The following is a 22,029-nucleotide window of genomic DNA, read 5'->3' as shown; positions in this document are numbered from 1 at the left end:
CTGAAGATGGCCTACCAGAGAGAATAACGAGACGTGTAACAACAATTTCAGGGTTACCTGACAACGTCACGTGATCCCAGACACCTTGGAGAGGGACGAGAAGCACAGCAGCTAGGAAATAATGTTTCCTGGATACGGCGTAAGCCCTATAACAGCTAAAGTTACTGGCGCAAACCTCTCCACTCCTTCAATACAAACTAACCATCCGTGTATTGCACATTAGCTCGTCGTGTTTAAAATGCTTGGGGAAGATTTAGTTCGAGCTAGCTGATAATGCTAACGATAACATTTGGCTACCGTTGGACTGTCAAACGATCTTTTTGACAGCTCGTCGGTCCACCTCTTTGTCGTTTCTCCGCGTACTGGACCGTGTGCTCGGTGTGCAACTTCCGCACCGTCTAACAGAAACCCCTCACAAAGCTAGAGAGCCGGAGGTCTGAGAACACGGTGTTTGATCAGTCTGCTAGCAGAGCAGGTCCGTGAATCGCCATGTTGTTTACAAAAGTATGAAAAAACCCTGCGCGTGCCCCCCCGCTTGCCCTTTCAACGTCACGTGACCAGCTGCCAGCAACAGTTTACCGTGAAGCTATTAAAAAAATAAAAATATTTATTGACAGGTTTAAATAAAGTTTAGAGTAGAAGATAAACCAGATGTTTTTTGGGGGGCTTTTTTTTGGCCATCTACAGGAATTTTTACTCAAATATATTATTTTATAATTTTATTATTTTATTTTGTGAAAGAAATATAATAAATATAATCTATATGGATTATATAATATAATTAGAATATATATAATATATAATTAGAATATTTCGTAATGTATGTCGTATATTTATATGTCCAGAGCATGTACAGCCCATATAGGCTTCACATAACTTTAACATAACGATAAACATTAGACTGTAGTCGTACACTGAAGGCGCTCGTAATGAATGGACTTGGACTCTTCTGGCTAGTAAATTTAGTTTTTCATATTATTATGTATTTATTTTTTGGGTGTGTGTGTCTGGTGGTGGTGGTGGTGGGGGGGGGGGGGGGGGGGGACCTTCTTCTCTTCAAACTAAAATGAAAACAGCAGCACACAGAGTAAAGTGGAAGGAAACTAAAAATGATAACATGTCAAGCTAAGCAACTTAAAGTGCCACTAAGCAATCTATTTTATTTATTGTGAACGACTGTACTGCTCATTCCTGTGTCACCTCAACATAATGAATCAAGTCTGAGGTTGCTCATGGTAAAGAAGGTGTTTGTCATCTATTCCCGAAAGGCGGGGGTCCTATAATTTAATAACCCGTCTATTTTTTGACACCTGCGTTATTTAGGTCCTACAAAACAGTCTACCAGTCCCCCAGGATTTGGCTGCCAGGGCCACTGTGTGGACGTGGGGCTCAACTAACCGAACTACCTTAGCCTCTAAAATCTACATTTTGGAATGTGTTCCAGAGAGTGTCACAACAAATAATGTGTGAATATGAAGAGAAGAAGGTCTGAGTCATCAAAGCCCACAACATGTGACTTCTGAATTCATGACATGTCTGCAAGCTCTTTATCGCTAAACAATTTGCTGACAGCGTACAGGAAGATTCAAACAACATACCAACAGCTGAACCACTAATCCAGGGCCTCTCACTTACAGATGGGCCATGGGCTGAAAACGGACTCATTTCATGTGTTACATGTTTTACAGTACATTTATTTTATTATTTACCAAACACCAGTGGATATCATGCAAGTTATATCTGAGGAGGGACATTTATAGGCACAAAACAGCCTCGGATACAGGCTATAATATTGTTAGGAATCATCCATTATTTAATAATCACTGCTTTAAGAGTTATTGTTTTAAATGATGATTGGTGACTCTAAACTGCCTATAGGAGTGAACCACTCATATTTTTTCACCAGATATAAAATGCAAACAACCTCAGCAGAATTTACTCTTGGTTTTGATGTATGGCTAATAAATTTCTGCTCCAACATCTATCACATTGTAAGCGTATGCAGACTGCCTTAGGTTTACTCTGTGTTTCCTTTGCTACAAGTATGACCTCCTGACTTATGGGCCGTGGTGTCCATTAAATAAGTGTTGTTGCAGTTTGAAACATTCAGACTTCTGTTGTGATCACTGTACATGGAAACTGTAAGTGGTAACAGGCAGTGACTGATCTAGAAAATTTTACATGTGAGAACAAAGGAGGAGCAAGAGATCTACACAGGGTAGCACATACCTCTGTAAATGGTACAGAGGTATAATAACTAATTATTATATCGTTATCTCTTCTAAGAAAACAAAGCCCCTCCCCCTAGATCCGCCCCTGATAACAGGACTGGTGCTTATACAGCAACTTTCTACTCAGTTTGAGCACTCAAAGTGCTTTGTATAATAAATCTAATTCACCCAGTCACATACAGCGTCATGCAGTGCTTTCATCTATACCTACACACCTTTAGCTAACATTTTCACACACTCACACTCTGATGGATGAATCAGGGGAAACTCAAAGGGCTAGTACTTGCTCAAGGATACTTTTTTAGCTGGGAATCGATCCACTGCATGTCTGATTGGTAGATGATGATGGGTTGTTTTCTTTTTAAATTAAGGGATCATCTACATTCTGCATGACACAGGACTGCCTATGTAACAACTCCTGCATGAAGTTGGCCTCCTGTGCAGTCTTCCTGTGAACAAGACCAGCTGTCTGTGCACAGCAGAAGCCATGGTGTGTGTGGTGTGAATTCCAGGTGTCCAGGTGGATCTGCCTACAACAGGTGCAGAGACCTAATCAGCAGGAGAACCAGTCTACACCTCTGAGAATCCTCCTCCATTGCATCCACCTGACTGGACATGACCCAAAACAAAAGAGGATTATCCATGGATGACTCTGGTAATTTATCATTGATACAAGCTGACGTGCAAGAACATGAATTTTTCTTTGTAGCTTAAAATATACAGTGTTTTCCTCTTGCTAATGAATATATCACCATTAAGTAGATATTGCACAGGACTATTAGAAATGTTGTCGTTAACAGACAGAAGTGATGGAGCTTAAAGAGCCAAACTTAAAGTCACAGTTTGTCCTCTAACTGTGTGTTTCCCCTCCTTTTTCTGTAACCATCACTGAACTGACTGATTTCTATCTAATCTCTGGTACACATCATAACAAAGAAATCTTTTTGAAGAAAACAAACAGATAGTCATGAGGCGGGAAGCTTTTTAATGACATCACTGGAGCACTTTTTTTTCTCACCGTGAACAACACGCTCAGTGCAGCCCCTTGTGTGTCTCTGAAGCAGGCAAACATTTTCTCATGATCAGATTTAAGATGATAATAACTCTAACAATGCATGTAACTGTAAATGTAAACAATAGGTTGAAGGAGGAAATATTTCTGGGACAATCAAGATGCTGCGCAATAGCTATTTTGACTTAAGTAGCAGAACATGTTTTTGTTTAGTTGAAAGGTTGCAGTCCTCACTCTGTTCTTTGCAACCTGTTCTGTGCTTCCTGGGTCTTAAATTGGATCTAAAACAGGCTATTTGGACCCTATTTATCCATAGCTTCAACTTACAGGTGTGACCTGAACGTGCAACATGCAGGGAAGTTACTGTTTTGGAAGGAGTGCAGCTACAAGGATACACTCACTAAATGTGTGTGATTGTGCCTGTTTGAGATGTGGCTGTGCACAGGAGGCTTTTGTTTTGTTGGGGTTATAATTTGGGTTTTAAGGGTTAAAACTAGGATTTGGGTAGGGTTTGGCACCTGATGGTTTATTTTAGGATTAAGAGGATGGACAATGGATTAATGTCACTAAATGTTCTCATACAGACAGGAATACAAACATAGCTGCACCCTCCGCCCACATACACACAACCAACTGTAGGTATTCATTTATCATTGTGTAATTACTTAATAGTTACTTAATAACGACGTGGACATGACAAACTAATTAGTGCCTCCAAAAACAGTCTCTCGTAAAGGTGACTGCTTGCAAAGCATGGCATACGTCAAAAGATATGTATCTACATATAACAAGTCAAATTCTGAACGCCAGAACATTCAAGTGCAAATGTTTTTAGTGAGACATTCAGATTTAAATACTGTGAAGAAAGTTTCTTTGAAAAGACAATGGGACGGTTTCATCACTCTATAAATGTGTGCCGAGCAATCAGAAGATCCTCTGCCACATGTCACAAACCAGTTCCTCCTCTTTGTGAGTACACATCTTTACTCTCGGTAAGAAAACATTGTCATCATTAGCGATAAATTAATATAAACTCTGATCGAATGCCCAAACCCATCCCCAAACCCCCTAAAACATAACCTCACATACAAAAAGTTCACGTAGCAATTGAGTTTATAAATCTATACTTTATTACAGAATATTACCTTTTATAGTAAATAAGACCTTTTTTTGTTCCCATATTTGTACAGATGCAGTATGATCTCTTACAGGATGTGTTCACTAAGCAGTTTTGCATAGTGCTCAGGGTGATTTCTTTTGAGGTAAACATCCATTTTTCCTTTAACTCGCTGATCTCCAGTAAGCCCTGTGAAAAAGAAGAGAAAAAAGTCTTCACTACTTCACAGGTACGCTTAATAATACACAGTATAAGGCAGTGGATGTGTTAAATGTTTGAGAGCGTATACCCAGCTTTTCTGCCGTTTTTCTGATCTTCTCCAGTGCAGCCTGCTCATCTCCTCCCTCTGATATGAGGACTTCTATCTCCCCCACATGATAGCCAAAGTCAGCCTGGTCCAGATCGATCTGCACGCCCTCCTCCTTTAAAGTAAACGAGCACCGTGCTGTTGTAAACTCTGCAAAGCACACCAGGTCCAGTTTGCTCAGCCACGACTCATCTTCCTGTGAGAAGGCCGCCTCTGACTCTCTGTCCTGTTTTATGACCTCTTTGACTCTCAGGTGAATTTCAGGCAGGCTGGTTATCTCCTTGTAACGGGTGCACAGCGATGCTGCTGCTTCACCCTGCTTCCCGCTCTGCGCTTCTGCTGTCGGGCACTTGAGCTCCCAGCATCCTTTACGTTTACGCAGCCACATGTCCCTCAAAGTCAGGTGAAACTCAGGAGTATCGAAATACTGGTCGTGAATCTGCTGTTGGCCAACGCAAACTGCTGATGGAAAAAGGGATTTTTTAAAATAGATAATTTAATAAATAAAATGTAAAAAGGCTGATACAGATAATTAAACTTCATCATTAACCAAAGACAGATGGCCAGTGTCACTACAGTTAGACAACAACCACAGGAATTAGTGCCATTAAATGCTGGAAAAGCCTTTCAGTGGCCGTTTATAATTCGTCGTGGATCAGAGCGTCAGATAAATGCCTCCGATCTGACTGGATTCATGTGTAAATGTGTGGCGGACAAATTAAACACATACCCCCGATCTCCTCCAGTTTTTTCAGGGTGTCGGCATTGCATAAAAATTTCCTTTCCACTTCAACACTCATCTAAAAGAAAACAAACAAGAAAAACAAGAAAGAAAACATGGTGAGATCCAAAGTGATAGTGTAATGCACTGCAAATACGCCCACGTCTACTTTAAAGTCACTGTAGGAGTGATATAAATAGAATGGTGTATGTTGTATATGATGAGTTAATGCTCTCATTGGTGGGCAGAAAGCACAGACTGACTGTGTTATGGGAAATGTTTTGTTATGTTGCTGTAACACCACTGCTGATGAGTGGTGGTGAAGATGACCTGTTGGGGGTTCAAACAGAGCAACAGACGGGAAGGAAGGTGACTAAAGTGAATTTGAATGTGACAAGATTGTTAATTAGCCAACAGGCTGCTTTGAGTATTTCAGAAAGTGATGATCTGCTGGGATTTTCACACAAAACCATCTCTAGGGTTTCCAAAAAAAAACCTTCTGAGAAAGAGAAAACATCCAGAGGGAAGTAGTTCACTGGGTGAAAACACCTTGGTGATGCCAGAGGTCAGAGGAGAATCGCTAGACTGCTTTGAGCTAATAGGAAGGAAAAAGTCAAAGAACTACTTGCTACAACCAAGGTATGCACAAGAGCATCTCTGAATGCACAACAAGTCAAACCTTGAAGCAGACAGGCTACAGCAAGCTAAGAACAGGACTAGAAAAACATTGCCTTGTCTGATGAGCCTCGATTTTTGCTGTGACATCATGATGGTAGGGTCAGAAACTAGTGTAAACAAGAAAGCATGGATCCATCCTGCTTTATATTAACAGTTCAGGCTGCTGCTGGCAGTGTAATGGTGAAGGGAACATTTTGTTGCCACATTTTGAACCTCTTAGTAGCAACTGAACATGGCTTAAACACCACAGCCTACTTGAGTACTACGGGAAAAATGTTAACTAATTTGATGGCCCTCCATTGCTCGATGGTGGGGTCAGAATTTAGCGTGAACAACGAGCTAGCAAGTGTTATTTTTTGTTTTTCTTAATAAAAGTGAGTTTACTGTACTCAAATGCCCTCACCAGATCTCAATACAGCAGAGCACCTTTGGGATGTGGGGGGAACGCAAGTGCAGCTGGACAAAACGGCAGTAACTGTGTGATGCTTTCATGTCTATGTGGAGCAAAATCTCTTAGGAATGTTTCCACAGCTTGTTGAATGTATGCCATGAAGAATTAAGGCAGCTCTAAATGTAAAAAATCCAATCCAGTACTAGCAAGGTATACCTAAGTGGCTGGCAAGTACTGCCAAAATTCAGCCTGTAATTTAACCTGCTCTACACTGAAATACAGTACAAGCATCAGTAATAATACAGTTATACTAATATAATAATATTAAGAAAATTATATAACCTTTAGTTTTCTATATTTTGACTAAAATTAGGTTATATACATAAATGTCTTTCCTCGTAAAAGGTTGTTTACATTGTGCTATTGCTAATGATATGCTAACTTTCTTCCACTTAAACAGCCACCCCAGTTACTATTGACTGTCCTTAAATGTTATAATGTAACCTATGTATGTTACAAAATAACAAAAAACGTATCTCCATTAGTAAGTTACACCGGTCTAATTATCACACTCGAGCCGTTCAGCCCAGGCGGTGCAGCTGCTGTGGAATCGTGCGGGAGCTACATGTCAAAATCAACAATATGAACCACAGAGTCTCCAAAAAAAACACCAAGTGTACCGTCACACACCTTCACGCATCAGCTCCTTCACTCCAAACAATTCGGCTTTGAAATCAGAGAAAAAGCTCAATCCGTGCGACCTCTACACGTCAGCAACGTTTGATTTCGCACAGGCGCAATTAAGGACACCTATTGGTATATTCAGGAAAATCACTTCCTGTCCCAGAAACGCAGGGGACATACAGATGGTGCAGTTTTAATCCGCTCCGCTTCATAAATATTTATCCCACATAGTCGGCTGTTGATGTGCGCCACACCTATAGTTTGAGTGAAAACATGTCAGAATTCGTGCGGAGGAGGGTGTGAGGAGGCCGGCGAAGGGAAGCTCCGCGGTCACATCTCCATTATTCAGCTTTAATTAAGTCGTCACACTCTTTGTGACAATCTAAGTTGGCAGAATGGGGACTCATTTATTATTCACCTTTTAATGTGAAAATGAGGAAGAGCTCTCGCATTTAAGGGGCATTCCGTGTAATTTGAGCATTAAGATATTTCTTTCTCCCCCCACCACCTCTCTAAATGAATATATCATTCATCCTCCATTTCCCCCTTTTTCTCTTTGTCTTAATTAATTCTATTACCCAATAATAAGCGATCAGTGTTTCAACATACATTAATTATCTGTAATATCTGCGGGGTTACATAAGGGATTTGATTGCCGTGTCTGTCCCCTCTGAATGTCAGCAATCAGCCTCGGGGGGAGCTGTGGTCTGTTTACTAGAGGGAAGAGGGGAAGGAGAGAGGGATAGGGCGAATGAAGGGAGGGGGAGAACAGGAGAGAGAGAGAGAGAAAGAGAGAGAGGGAGGGAGGGCAGGCAAGAAAACTTTTCACTTCTGAGGAGCCACAGAGGAAGCGTGTGTGTGTGCGTGCGTGTGCTGGAGCGGCGACCATGCAGGTAAAAAAAAACGCATTAGCTAATTGCTCCGAACTTAATTAAACGCCATTCGCGATCGGTTAATTGTGCCGATTTGAGCGGGGAGAGTGGCCTGCGACTGCTACAGGATCGAGCAAACGACGGATCGTGCCCCATACTAATCCGATCCCTCATAGAAATCCAACATTAAATCCCAAACTTTTTTCTCTCGCCTCTCGTCTCTCTCTTTTGCCTGGCTCTCCCTACACCACCCCCATCGTCGAGGCGACCGCCGCGCACGTACTCTGCTTTTTTAACTCGCTTTTCGGTGTCTAATTCTTTCGCCAATTACGGCTCGAAGCTCTTAAAACGCTAGTTTAAATGGCCATGTGTTGCACCGTGAGTGTTTAAGGTATGGATTTGAGCGCTAGGACGCGTCCAAAAAGGGGGTCTTGCTGGGCGGCGAGGGAGGAGGGGGTGCGAGTGCTTCTAACACATCTGTAAGCGGAGCCCACGTTCATTAATTAAATGGCTTTAGTCCGGCTAGGCCTCAATTTGCGCTGTTGAGCAGCAGGCGGCGGGCAGTGCAACACTAGATGCCCGACTGGCAGCCTATAATCAGAGGGGTAAGGAAATAACTCGAGGCCGAGGTTTTGTTTTTTATTTTAATATGAAGCCTATGAGTCTATCGTCTATCCTGGGTAAACTCGCTCGGTTATTGAAGCTGCAGTTTCCCCACCTGGCCGAGGCAGAGTTTTGTAGGGAGTGTAGAGCGGCCAGTTGGGAGACAGTTTGAGGAGCGGTTAATTATCTCTGCCTGCTAACAGGCTAGCTAGCAAAGTGACACGACTGTTAATAGCACAGCCCCCCACCCCCTCCTTTTTGTTTATTAATTTAATCATCGCTCAGCCTTAACCGAGAGAGCCAGGAGCGAGATTACGCGGACGCCTGCCTTGTCTTTTACAGTTTCGGAGAAGTGTGGCTGTGACTGCAGGTTTTTATTTTCAGTAAACTAACTGGCAGCCAGCGTTTCCAGAAACACCACTGTAATGCGACGTTACAGGGGGGGCTTCACAGCGCCTAGCTTGCTAGCTAATTGATTCGTCTCTGCTCGGCATAGCTAATTAGGCTGCTCGTTAATTAGCCAACTACGGCCAAGAAGATGCCAGTTTAGGTAGGTCTTCTGCTTTTGATGATTAAACTCGTGACTAGGAGCTATTAAACGCGATACACTCTGCAGATGTAGACTCGTCGAAATATTATCTGGTCATATAACCCTGCTAGCTTGCTAATTGGCATGACGAGGAAGTGAGGATGGGAGCTGTGTTGGTATTTCTCCTCATGGGCACGAATTCCCGTGTTTTTCCGCTGCACCTTTGATTGTGAATTTTAGCCGAAGTATACATGAAAGCTCTGTGGTAATATTCACACTACCAGCGGTTTGTTTGGTTTCCTTAAGACTGTATGGGAGCCCGAGTATTTCATTTATTTTTTTTAATCCTGCACGGTGAGCGAGTACAGTGTGGTATCAGAATATATGCAGTATGCTGGGCACATGTTCCTCGTATTAGTCAAAACCAGTGGGGATATTTGTGATCTGAGAGACAGGGTACTTGTAAATTCGGGCAGTGCATGTTATGATTTGCATCGAGTGTGCTCCTCTGGTTATTCTGCATTTATTTCGGTATTGTATGTACGGATTTATTGTCAGAATGGCAACAAAGATATGTTTATTAAGTCGATCTTGTATCCAGGAGCAACTTTGAGTTCGCATCAGTGCCTTGTAAATTCATCTACGAGTGTGAGGTGTACTCATTTACATTACAAAGCTGCCACTTAAACAGTTTGAGTTGATGTGTAATTGGTCGTTGTGGACAAATAATAGCAATCTCTTTAGAAAGTTAGAAGTGCAACTCTTGTGACACTGAGGTACTTATTTGTGATTAGATTTATTGACGTGGATATTCATCCAGTAACAGTTTGTCTTGGTCTGTGTCTAACTCCCTCCTTGAGCTTGGTCCGTCCCTTTCATAAACTGCAGTTATTGCATCACATCTTAATTTCTTTCTTTTTCTATGAAATACTTTATGCATCATTTATTTTTGTTTTGTTTTGCTTTGTTTTTCTTTTTCGCAAAGAAACCACTCCTGAAGGGCAGGATTCTCAAACGTCTATTTGTGTTTGTTAGGAGGAGTCTGGAGAGGCGGTGTGCAGTGAAAGGAATGGGGTGGCAGAGTGGTTGTGCCCCCTGTGCCAAAAAGGGCAATCAGACAGATCTTCCCTATCTCTACATCTCACCCAACAACACAGCGTGCTTTCATCGTGTGTCGACAGGTTGCTGGATATTGTAAGTGTGGCATGGCATTATGGCCAAAGTATGTCAAATTATGGCTGAGTTCATGTTTTTCCCCCCTCCTTCCTCTTGTTATACAGCCTGATTATATTGGGTAATATATCAGTTACGTGCATAATGTTTAATGATCTCACCTCTTCCTGGCTGTTATACAGGGATTAGACATAATAACTTAAATCAAATTCACAACTTCTTAAAAAAATTTTTCCTGTGATGCTTATCCAACTTAATAGTTGCTTTTGAGGCAGGAAAGTTACACAAGCCTTAGTGTCGATGCTATAAATGCTGGGGTAACAAATGCATGATTAATTAAGTGACGAGGCAAGCACAGAAGTATCAGAAGTCATGGTGATGAATGCAAAACAGGAAAAATACATTGTCAAAGAGGAACAGTGGTCAGAGATAGACTGTAATCTACTGTTAAAATAAAACCAGTGCGCCAGTGTTTAGTGCTGAGGTATTGTAGTTTCCTCTCTGTTGTAGCTGGCATAGTATGAAATGCATTAGAAAATTGGCATTGTTAAGCAATGGAAAACACAACTAAGCCAGTTAAATTCTTAATTTGTAATACCGTTTACTTAAAATCAAGAGGAAAAATGTATTTCTATACAACCATTGGTGATACATAGATCTCAGTAGTATATGCAGTACCGTGCAAAGTATTGAGTCACTCCTCTCTGTGTATGTGTCATTTTATTTATATATATATATATAACTTTCTGAAGGTCTTTGAAAGGTTTTCTTTGAGCATTGGCTAATTTTTTTTTTACTCGCCTTTTCTTTAGTCCATGTACTGACCATTTTCAGAGGAAATGGTCAGTACATGGACAAACAAATGTTTTGTTTGTTTGTTATAGCACCTAACTGAAGGGATGAAACTGTGTTGAATGTTGTCTACACAACGGAGAACTTGACTAAGAACCATTTTTAAAATGTATTTTTAGACACTTTGTTACTAGCAGCTTGTCACAAAAACACACTTGTTCTCATTTCTTTAGGTGACTATTTAAAAATGTCCAAGATCAAAGATAACAGGAACCAGCTTTATTTATTTATTTATTTTTCACCGATAGGGTGAGCCCTTCATGGCATGGTGTGCAGTGTGCCCTTAAAAAATTGAGTAAACTGGACAAGTGGAGGACAAAAGAAGTGGTAGCCTTCTAAAACTATGATGAATAGCATCTGAAAGTCATGTCCTTAGGAAATTGGCGGGACAATCTAGTAAAGACCTGACACAGAACCTGAGAGGTGCATCTGGCCCTTCAGTTGATCCATCACTGAAGCCTCATCTGAAATGGTCTCAGTGGAAGGGTGTCTGTCAAAAAAAATCATTGAGTAAAGGAAACTGAGAGAAAAAGCTGAGGTATGACAAAGTACACAAATAGACTGTAAATCTGTGTCAACAGATCTTAAGGAATGAAGAATCCACTTTTTTTTTTTTTTTTTTTTTTTTTTTTTTTTTTTTTTCACTGAAATTATTATCAGTATTTTATAGAGGAGGCTAGGACAGTACAACAGTGATCATCCTTAAAACACAGTGGAGGCCCTGTCATTGTTTGGAGCTGCATTTCAGTCATTGGTGTTGGGGATCTTGTGAAAATGATGAATTATGAAAAGCAATGTCAGATTTTTGAGCTACCATGCAATATATTTTAAGAAGTGGTTAATTTTTGCTGCATGACAGTAATCCCAAACACACTGCCGGTGAAGTAATATTTGGATAGAAGAACACAAAGAAACATTCAGTCATGGACTGGCCTCCCCAGAGCCCGGACCTCAACATTATTGAAGCTGTGTGGGATCATCTTGGTAGATAACAGGAAAAAAAAGTCAGACAACATCCAAAGAAATGCTTTGAATGTCTTTCGAGATGCCTGGAGAACTATTTCTTAATACTACTTAAAGCAATGATAAGGGTTCAGGCTGTGTTACTGGTTAAAAGTGGTCATACCAAATATTGATTTTAAAACTTTTTAGAATTGTGTAAACTTGCTTTAAACTGATATTTTCTTCTGTGTTAGCGCAAGACTTTTGCACACTACTGTAATTAATAGTAGTTTAAAATGTGATTGAAGTAATTTCTGTTTTCATGACTTGTTTGTGCATATCCCCTTTGTGTAGTCAGGACTGTGATCGTTGTTTAAATAGTTTGAACATCTCATTGTTTGGCTTAGCCTGTTACCGAGTATGTCACTTTGAAAGTATTTAAGTAGCCATCACATTTGAAAAAGTAAGCATCTCTGTGAACAGTCTGTAAAGAACCACGATGGTTTAGTTGTGTATAATGTTAAGAAATGAAGGGAATTTTACTGGTGGCTCAATTGATCAAAGACTACTTAATTTATGCCTGAAGGGTAATTTGCAAATTAAAGGCAGGCTCGCTATGTGTAATATAACCACACATCAATGAGTCACACCCAAATGTTGTGCTTCACAGAAGCTACATTATAGCATTCAGCTCATCTCGAAAGAGCCATTCCGCAGTCAAGTTTGCTATGGAAATTTTGCTGACTCTCTCCTTTTCTGTTATCAGGCTGTTCTAAAACGGGCTGCCCGTGTAGACGAGGACAAAGGCGCTCACAAGTCCTCAGGTGAGAGTGATGCTTGTTTTTGTAATTAACACATGAGAAGTAAACTATAAAATTGAAAGGATAATAACACATGCCCGTTGTTGTCGTAACCGCACTAATTGGATATCTCAACAACTTTAACTTGGTTGACCTTTACTGATTGATGGTGATAATCTATTTTAAAACTATGTAAAGACAAAAGGAGGCTCGAAGAGTAAGGTTAGAGCATGCTTTTGGAGTGGAAAATCCTCTCACTTATACAAATTACATGCCGTATGTAAATGTACATTTATTGTTTACTACACCACTGATTTGATTTTGATTGTTCATTGTGTATTTATCTTATCAGATGCTGAGTCTTCACAACTGAAGCCTGCTGAAGACATCACTTCAGACCCCTGCAAATCTATCAAGAGTTCAGACGCTACCCAGACGCTTGGAGACAAAGAGATGGAGGAAGAGAGAATAATGGAACAGGAGGGAGGTGAAGCTGAAGCCGAGCCAGAAGAGGAGGGAAATCCACTTACAGGAGCCAAACAGCAAAATGCAACTGAAAACACAGAAATCCCAGACGCTAGTGAAAAGTCAGTTGGTAAAAACTGTGTGCCAGCTGAAAATAACACCCGTTCATTCAAATGTAATGCCTGCTTGGAAAGTTTTCCCAGCAGAACTGCCTTGAGTGTTCATTACAACTCTGCATCCCACATTCAGAGAATGACAACAGGCTCTGGAAAACAAGGTGCAGAAAGTAGTCCCCAAACTCCTTCAGTTCCAATCCTGTCTCGGCCATATATATCAAACAAACCCTACCAGTGTTCTGTATGTCGAGTCTCCTACAATCATGCCATCACCCTTGAGAGCCATATGAAATCTGTCTTGCACCAGACCCGCAGCAGAAATGCTGGAATTGCTGCACATGCTGCAAACAGCGCAGTGGCTGCTGCTGGTTTGAGAGGCAGCGCTGCCAACCCAGTAGTTACCACGTCGGAAAGTGGAAGCAGTCAGTCAGCTACCTCCACCAACTGTGCTGCTCCTGGGACGTTGATGGTGACTGCTGCGAAAGAAGGCGAGCAGATTCCAACTTCACAAGTGGCTCCCTCCCTCCTCACTTCCCCTGTGGCCTCAGCTCAGGCGGTCTCGGCCTTTCTCACCCTCCTCACTTCCAGTCCCAACACGCTGTCACACTCCCTCCTCCCCTCCCTGTTTGCAGCTAGTGCTGCTCCTGGTGCCGCTGCACCTCAGCTTGTGCCTCAGCCTCAAATGGTCATGCCCTTGATCTTAAATGGGCTCCAAGCCCAAACCCAGCAGCACCAAGAGAACCAGCAGGGCCAGCTCCTTACCCAGTGCGTGCCACTCGTAGGTCTCAGCACAGCCCAGCAAGCCCTTCTAACCCAAAGACTTAACAGCTTACAGAACCAGTGGCCCTCTGCAGGAGTTCCAACAAACATACAGCTCTGTGGGGAAGAGCAAAAACAGACTTTAAAGAGTGAGAGAGAACAAAAAAGTGAGGCTAGAAATGAGACTGTTGAAGAAAAGATCTCTGATCAGGTCAAAGATGAGCATAACCGTACTGCCCAGAAACATAAGGAGGAGAACAGTACAGACGTTTCACAGTGTTCTGATATAGAAAGTAACATAAAGGTTGAGAATAATGAAAACAATGGGAAGGCACATGAAGACAGCACAACAGATGGAGACTGCTCAACAAATCAGTTGGACCTGGAAGGTGATAAAGCAGCTAGCCTGAATCTCTCCCCAGCGGGCACAGAGAAGAGCCTCCGCAATAACAACCTCTCCCCTTCTGCATCTGTGCCCAGCAACTCGAGCCTCAGTCCTGTAAATTTAAACCTTACCCTTAGTCCTGATTCTACTCCTCAAAAATCCCAATCAGGCACAAGCCCATGTGGCTCTCTTGGCACTCCAAAATCCAGCTCAAGTACCAATGCCTTAACTAACAGCCAAAATCGTCTTCATTGTAATACAGTGGATTCCATTTATCCAGACCTTCCAGTGCTTTCAGAGTTCCAGTCAGAGGTTCTCTGGGCCTTCTTTGAGTCACGTAGTGAGGCTGATGCTGCAAGTCCTCCCCATGAGGACTGTGAAGCGCTGGGCCGAGAGGTGGGTCTTTCTGAAGAAGAGGTTCGAAGGTGGCTGACCCAAGCTAGACACACAAAACAAAGACAGAGGGCGACAGAGTTGGAACAGCTGACCGGTGTTACAAGAAATTGTCAGAGTTCTGATAATGACTATGATGACGAGGAAAGCTCACTCATAATAGCAGAAGGTGAGGATGATGCTGAACCATTTAGTAATCAGGCCATGGATTTGTCTAGTACAAGAGGGAAACGCAAACACAGGGAGTTGGGAAGGGAGGGTCAGGGAGATTCCTGTCTCACATCGGATTCAGAGAATGAGGTCTACACTTCTGTCATTGTTTCAGATGAGGAAAGTCAGAATGGGTCTTTAAGAGATGATCCTGAAAGCCCTGCTAAAGACGAAGCACAGCGGGAGGTCCACGGCGATAAGGGTTCAGTTGGAGGAAAGGTATTGCGCTCCACGACTGTGTTTCTTTCCGATGCAGAGGATGAATACGAAGATGAGGATGGCGGAGGTAGTCAAGGGGCCAAGAGAAAAAAACAGAGAGAGAAGTTTGAACATGATCTGGAGCTAAAAAAGGAAAGGCAAGACCCAGATGTAGATCTAGAGTTGGAGGCCCAAGGTGATCCTCCAAGCTCACAGTCCAATGCAGCAGATCCCTCTGAAATCCCAACTGGTGCTCTCCACTCACTTCCCTTGTCATTCACTCCCTTTTCTACTCCATTTCTTAGCCCCTATGTTCTCTCCCTTACTCCTTCGGTGGTTGGGGATGGAAGCAAAGTCCCCATCTTTCCCAACCCACCAACCATCACACGCTTCTCCAACTCTCTTCTCTCGCAATCTCTCTTCTCACAAAACCAAACTTCCCACTACCTGTCCAATGGTGACGACTGTGAGTCAGCTCTTGATCTCAGCATGGGCAAAAACAGCTCAAAGTCTGCTCTGTCCTCATCTCTGGCTGATACAATTGCAGCACAGAAGGGACAGTTGCTGGACGGACTTGGCCTGAGGCCCACATCCAAAGGTCTGGTAGTCGTCCAGGTTAAGCCGGAATCTCTTACTGCCATGCCCTCTTCTAACAATGTTACAAACATGGTCAACTGCAGTAATGTGACCAAGTCTAGCATTTATATGAGGCCTGGAGAAAAAATGAACACCACACTATTGGAAAGGGACCGAGAAAAGGAGAGGGAGCAAGAACAGGAGCAGAGGAAGTCCAAAGGAAAAAGGTACCGGGATATGCGTCGTTCAAGGACCATCATACAAGCAGAACAACTTGATATTCTGTATGGCTGCTATTTCAAAGACCCAAATCCTGGGAAACATGAGTTTGAACAGATCTCAGAGTGGGTTCACCTTCCAAAGAAGGTGGTTCAGATTTGGTTCCAGAACATGAGGGCAAGGGAAAGAAAAGGCGAGGTCAGATTCATCGGCGACGGGACCTTGGCGGCAGTTGGCAAACCTCTCATCAAATTTACTTGGCCTCTTTCCAAACCCATATTCACTAACAAGCCTGCTACAAACAATACCGGGGGAATTACAACTACTCCGATTGTTCGCACCCTCATCAAGACAGAGAGGGAGCCTGTAAATGAACTGGCCAAACAAGCGCCAGTTGTGATGAAAAAAATATCCCCCGTTCCTATAAAGCCGAAGGAGATCGTTTCTTCCACCACAGCATCTCCTGTGAGCAGCAGTGCTTCTGCAGTGCCAAAGACCACGCTCGAAACCACCAGCAACATCACCATGGTTAAAGTTGCACCCAAAGCAAATACCCCTGTCCTCTTGGTGCCACCCAAGGATTTGATTCCAATTGCCCCACGACCAGCCCTGAAACGAAAGCTAGAAGATGAGAGTGAGGAAGAAAAGACCGATGAGGAGCGGGATAACGAAAATGAGATTGGTCTTGGACCAGGAACCACTAACCGCATGGTGCCGAAGCTCCCCACAACTCCCATCAACAACAGGCCTTCAGCCACAGCAGTGGTGCCACAAAAACAGAATGGGCTGAACTACTGGACTTCCAAAGTCCCCATTAAGATCAACACTCTATCAAGAGAACAACTGGCTCTTCCTACGCACACAGCTCCTCGTACCATCCCCCCTCCTCCCACCCCCAGCATTGCACCAGTCAGCCCTAACACCCCTAGTTCTGCCAAAGTGGCCAGCCCTTCCACCCCATGTGTAGCTAAATCAAGCCCAACAGAAAGCAGCTTTCTGCCCCACTCATCCAGCCGTAGACCACGCACTCATTTGTCCTGCCTACAACTGTCCATTCTGCAGTCATGTTACGAGACCTGTGCCCATCCCAACGCCATGGAGTGCGAGGCAATTGGCACTGAGCTCAACCTGCCGCTCAAGGTGGTGCAGATTTGGTTCCAAAACACAAGAGCGAAGGAGAAGCGCTGGAGGCTGCAGCAGGAGAAAATGGTAAGCTGACAAGTTTTTCTATGAGAATGACATTAAAAAAACAAACAACTTTTTTTCCCTCTTTTTTTTTTTTTTTTATTGATACATCGTTAAAAATACAAACTTACTGTTTATATTTGCAAATGTAATGCAGAGAGTAGGAACACATGCTTTTCTTTAAAAATATGTTGAATCAGAGTTTTATTTCGGTCTGCTGTGCGGTTTTAGAGGTGGTGTTGGAGTATTACATTCAACCATTTCTACCCTGGAAAATCAGTTGAGACATAAATGGATAAAGTAAAGCAATGGGCATGTATTTCAGTAATCCTACTTAAAAATATCTGACAAATAAAAGCTCCAAATTCCCTCACTAGCTTTCACTACTTTAATGACAAGCTTGCTTGACTCTTGTCTTTTGGGATTACCACTTTATACACATAAGGTTGCTGATATGGTTGAGTTCGGTAATATTGCTCAAATTTAAGGAAACTTGATAACTTGTCCTCAGCAAATATCCAGACAGCCTAAATTTTGCTTTGTTCATTTTAAAACTCTGAACATTAAACATACCTCCTTTCCTTCTCTGTTTGCATCTCCACACTCCAATGTGGGATTCTCAGTCTCCTCTTTCAGGCGGGAAGGTAGACATGAGCTCAGGAAGCTACCTGCAGTACAGCGCTCTCAAGGCCAATCGACCCATCCTGCCCAAGCCTGTTCAGCTAATGGTTACCGAACCTCCAGCTTCCCCAGTGCCCGGTCAGCCGGTGCCAAAGGAGACCCTGACGGGGCGCTGTGATGCTTGCAACGTCTCATTTGAATCCCGGGCTGCAGCAAGGGCCCACGTCTTCTCTCCGCGTCACCTGGCAACCCTGAGAACCACTAACTTTGGCCAGCCGACGGCGCTCGTCAACAAGAGCGGAACCAGCAGTGCTGCTCTTTCCACTACTGTAACCACCTCTGGCGGTGGTTCTGAAGGGGAGATAATAATCGAGTTGCCTCCAGCGATGGCCACCAGCAACAGTTAAAGACTCAGATCAGGATTGGTCTGCACACTGACTATTGTTGGACCCATTTGGGCTCCTCAGATTTTAATAAACAGATTTGAGCACTAATCCTCAAAAACTAATATTCTTTAGTTTTTGATGTTTGCTCCCCCCTTGCACCCGCTATCCTTTGCTCAACCTACACTGACTTGATATTCGTTATCTGTAGAGCTCACCTGGTATCAAATACAACAGCAGACTCTTTTCTTGCTGCTTGTCACTTAATCAGTTGCTGTCTGATAAGTGATAACACCCCCACCCTCCTCAGACTTCCCTTAATCCTCATTTTATCCAGACATTTTTGGTCCTAACCCTGTGGTTATGTATTACCTTACTTCTATGACCTTCCTATAATTTGTAAAGGCACTCAGCTTGCCACGCTTGAGCTGTTGTACCCTAAAAACTGATGCAAGTGTTTCCTTTTTCTTTTTTCTTTCTTTTTTTGGCAGAGGCCATGGGGGGATTTTTGGGAAACACTTTTTGGGATAACATGGAAATGCTGACATGTATAACTCCCACTTTGCTCCTGTGGAATTGTTTTTCTCACGCCTACTTTCACTTTTAGGGCAAAGATTGCTTGGATAAAATACGACTGGACTAAATCATTGGGAGAGAAAGAACTGGTCTTAACCGCCACCCTTTTTAATTGCCACAGAAGGGTGAAATGAAGAGTTTTGTCTACTCACTACTTTGGGATATAAAAGGAGGTACTTTGGAGAGAATAGGGCTGTTGAATTGTTCCCATATTCATGTTCATAGTTTCACGACAATCCAAATAGGCAGCGCAAAAAGAGGCTGAGGGAAGTAGAATCTTTGGCATACCGCACTTTGACACATTTTACATTGTTTTGAAATGTTTTTAAGCATTCGAATGCAGGTGTCTTTTATGGAAGGATACGCTGATGCATGTTGGATGCCTTAATATAAAGTGAAATAGTTTTTTTGTTGTTGTTTTTTTTTTTTTTTTTGTTTTTTTTGATTTTTGTTTTTTTTTCCCTAATCAAATGAAACATGCTTTAGGTGTGAGTATAATACTTGGGCGTATTGAAGAAGAGCTTTATTCCAAAATGCTTTTACATTAACGTTTTTTTGTTTTTGGGAGAATATTTGTGAATGTCACATGTTTATAAAGTTGTCAGCAATCTCTTGGCCAAGGTGTAGAATTACAAACTATCATGCTTTCACACGTTTGCTGTAAATTTCACTTCCTACCCAAATGTGTGCGTCTCATTTTGGAATTTAGCTCTTCAGACTGGTGGGTGAAGATTACTTTTTTTTTTTTTTTTTTTTTTTTTTTTTAATAAACGGCTACTGTCGGATACACGTCCAAGTCCGGGAGATTCCTGTTGGAGAATTCAGTCTGAATTTGACAAATTGGGCTGATTTCCTCACCGTGTGTGTGTGTGTGTTGGGTTTTTTTTTTTGTTTGTTTGTTTTTTGGTTTTTTTGCGAATACTATGTATAAAGCCCTTTTCAGACTTAAAATTCCTGGCTTCACTAGTCTCTTTAAAAAAGGATGGCTAACCCCCCATTTTGTAGGTCACTTTTGTGTGCTGCATGGTGCTGCTAAGACTGATGATTCCCCATCCCTCCTACACAGGCTCCGAAACACATCCCTTCTGACTTGGGATTAATGAAAATGCACCATAGAAGAATATTTTCAATGTATAGCAGATTACAAACTGTGTAGAAAACTTGCCAACAGCATGCTCTGTGTGTGTGTGTGTGTGTGTGTGTGTGTGTGTGTGTGTGCGTGTGTGTGTGTGTGTGCGCGCGCGCGCTCAAAGTGATACCTGAGTGTTAACCAGGCTGGCGCACTACCTTTTACACACAGGTGACCTGCATGTCGATTCGGACAAGGAGCCGACGGATGCCGTCACCACTGAAAGGGGCTTTAGACAGCAAAGTTACGAATTTCTGTAATCATTTCAATATTTATACAAATGATACAAAAAGCAATTCAAATCTGGCATAACAGATCTTTATTCTTTTTTTTTTTTTTTTTTTTTTTTTTTTAATATTTTTTTTAGGTCAAAAGCCAAAACTCTAGACTGAGACAGCAGGGTTTGAAATGGTTTGTCCCCCTCCTCCCCATACTTGTTTTCCTCTTGGGTTTTTGTTTTTTTTCTTCTCCTCCCCCTCCCCCCCTCAGTTTTGAAGCAGAGTGGGTGATTCTTGTAATGTTTGTGCTGTGAAACGAGAGCTAATATCTGAAACCACAACAAGGGAGACAGCTGGGTATTACAAGCATCCTTAAGGGACAAACAGATATTCAAATCTAGGAAGCAAATTAGGAAACCTAAAAGAAAAAAAAAAAGTGTGTGGAGTGAGAGCTAATAAGATGGTGCTGTGTTGAAGGACACTTAACATACTAAAGATGTTTTCCTTCAATTTAAGTTGTATATTAATGTTACTATTGATAGTTTTAACAAAATGCAAAACTAAACATGAACTTTTTTTTGTAAAGAAATATATTAAAAAAAAAAAACCTGATATTCCAAAGTAATCCTCCCTTTGCTTTCTGTCATTCAAAAACCAAAAAGCAATCTTTAGGTTGACAGAGAGCAGGAGAGGTGTTCGCAAATGCAAACTGTAAAGGACGTCCCACGGCTTGACACTTGCACTAGTCCACAATTTTTGCACAAGCTACAGGCATTTCAAATGAACACAGCCATCACCACAACATTTAAGAGTCACTCGGTGTGGTTTTTTTGAAACAAGGAGGGTAATGCTGTCCTTTGACAACTAATAATTTCTTACTCCTGTTGGAAACTGTATCTTGTGTGTAAAGCAGGGACTGGAGTGCTTGATCCTCAAGACTGGGATTACACACGCGCACACACATAGACATGGTGTTGCACTGTCCAAACTAGATACGTTTTTATGGAGATCTGCTTTTTATTCTCTTATGTTTCATTGTCACTTTGATTATCACTATTGTTATAACTGTACTACTACTTATACGATTTATTATTACTACTCATCACTGTTTTTGATTATTGATTCATAATGGTTTTAAATGCCACCACTCTGCTCAGAAAGAGTCTGGTATTCCTATGAATATTGAACAATAATAGTGGCAGTGTTGTTCTGAATTGTTAGATTTTTGATTAAGCTTATTTTTCCTCCTCACTTGTACCTGCCTTTTGTGTTTGGTCTCCATTATGCTTTCTTTGATATACAGAAAATAAAATCATTGAAGAACAAAGCATATCTCGAATGATTGAAGTGCAGCTGAAGCATTTATTTGTGTGTCACTAAGGTTTAATTCTCCTAACGGAAGAATTACTTCATCTAAGAAGCTTTGCTTGAGTGGCATATTTAAAACAAAGGTCACTCTGGGGGAGACAATCTATGTGACACACTCAGATGTGATTGGAATTAATTTGCTCAACTACCTTTGCCAGTTTACTTGTGATTGATTCGATATAATGGGCAGAAGCGTAATCCAATTAGAGGCACACATGCGATTTCGGAACCGGAACGTCCTGTTTCATTAACCAATAGGAATGCGGCTAAGACCGAAGAGGTTGGTCTAGAATCCTCGGTTAGCGAATGGGAGGGA

General features: G+C 42.0%; 2 protein-coding genes and 1 long non-coding RNA gene across 5 annotated transcripts; 2 read left to right on the top strand and 1 right to left on the bottom strand.

The window, feature by feature from the left end:
• Positions 1-9: 9 nt before the first annotated feature.
• On the top strand, positions 10-4,808 carry LOC143420277 (uncharacterized). The gene is made up of 4 exons (XR_013100084.1): positions 10-139; positions 2,603-2,886; positions 4,434-4,589; positions 4,684-4,808. It is a non-coding gene; the product is annotated as an uncharacterized LOC143420277 (long non-coding RNA).
• Positions 4,351-7,281, bottom strand: thtpa (thiamine triphosphatase). Of its 2 annotated transcripts, none has more exons than XM_004569546.6 (4): positions 7,148-7,281; positions 5,398-5,467; positions 4,650-5,129; positions 4,351-4,549 (listed from the first exon to the last, which is right to left on the bottom strand). In XM_004569546.6, the coding sequence occupies exons 2-4, from the start codon at positions 5,465-5,467 to the stop codon at positions 4,449-4,451; spliced, it is 651 nt and encodes a 216-aa protein (XP_004569603.3). In that variant the 5' UTR covers positions 7,148-7,281; the 3' UTR covers positions 4,351-4,448. The 2 variants fall into 2 exon arrangements, with proteins under 2 accessions (XP_004569603.3, XP_004569604.3); XM_004569547.5 differs by having other exon boundaries at positions 4,650-5,126.
• Positions 7,282-7,878: 597 nt separating this feature from the next.
• On the top strand, positions 7,879-21,672 carry zfhx2 (zinc finger homeobox 2). 2 transcript variants are annotated; one of them, XM_004569550.5, is made up of 5 exons: positions 7,879-8,034; positions 10,181-10,339; positions 12,879-12,936; positions 13,265-17,442; positions 18,042-21,672. In XM_004569550.5, the coding sequence occupies exons 1-5, from the start codon at positions 8,029-8,031 to the stop codon at positions 18,444-18,446; spliced, it is 4,806 nt and encodes a 1,601-aa protein (XP_004569607.2). In that variant the 5' UTR covers positions 7,879-8,028; the 3' UTR covers positions 18,447-21,672. The 2 variants fall into 2 exon arrangements, with proteins under 2 accessions (XP_004569607.2, XP_004569606.2); XM_004569549.6 differs by lacking the exon at positions 7,879-8,034 and adding an exon at positions 8,420-8,618.
• Positions 21,673-22,029: the final 357 nt, after the last annotated feature.

The sequence above is a fragment of the Maylandia zebra genome, linkage group LG9 (genome assembly GCF_041146795.1).
Source record: "Maylandia zebra isolate NMK-2024a linkage group LG9, Mzebra_GT3a, whole genome shotgun sequence".
In the NCBI taxonomy this organism is placed as follows: domain Eukaryota; kingdom Metazoa; phylum Chordata; class Actinopteri; order Cichliformes; family Cichlidae; genus Maylandia; species Maylandia zebra.
The sequence above is the reverse complement of the archived record's forward strand: the minus strand, read 5'-3'. Positions and strand labels throughout refer to the sequence as shown.

Excerpts from the sequence above, each read along its gene's own strand:
- zfhx2 (XM_004569549.6), top strand. The coding sequence starts at position 8,589 with ATGCCCGACTGGCAGCCTATAATCAGAGGG. Across the intron at positions 12,937-13,264 it reads AGGCGCTCACAAGTCCTCAG|ATGCTGAGTCTTCACAACTG; the intron begins GTGAGAGTGATG and ends TTATCTTATCAG. Across the intron at positions 17,443-18,041 it reads GGCTGCAGCAGGAGAAAATG|TCTCCTCTTTCAGGCGGGAA; the intron begins GTAAGCTGACAA and ends TGGGATTCTCAG.
- thtpa (XM_004569546.6), bottom strand. The coding sequence starts at position 5,467 with ATGAGTGTTGAAGTGGAAAGGAAATTTTTATGCAATGCCGACACCCTG. Across the intron at positions 5,130-5,397 it reads AAAACTGGAGGAGATCGGGG|CAGTTTGCGTTGGCCAACAG; the intron begins GTATGTGTTTAA and ends TTTTTCCATCAG. Across the intron at positions 4,550-4,649 it reads AAAAACGGCAGAAAAGCTGG|GGCTTACTGGAGATCAGCGA; the intron begins GTATACGCTCTC and ends TCTTTTTCACAG.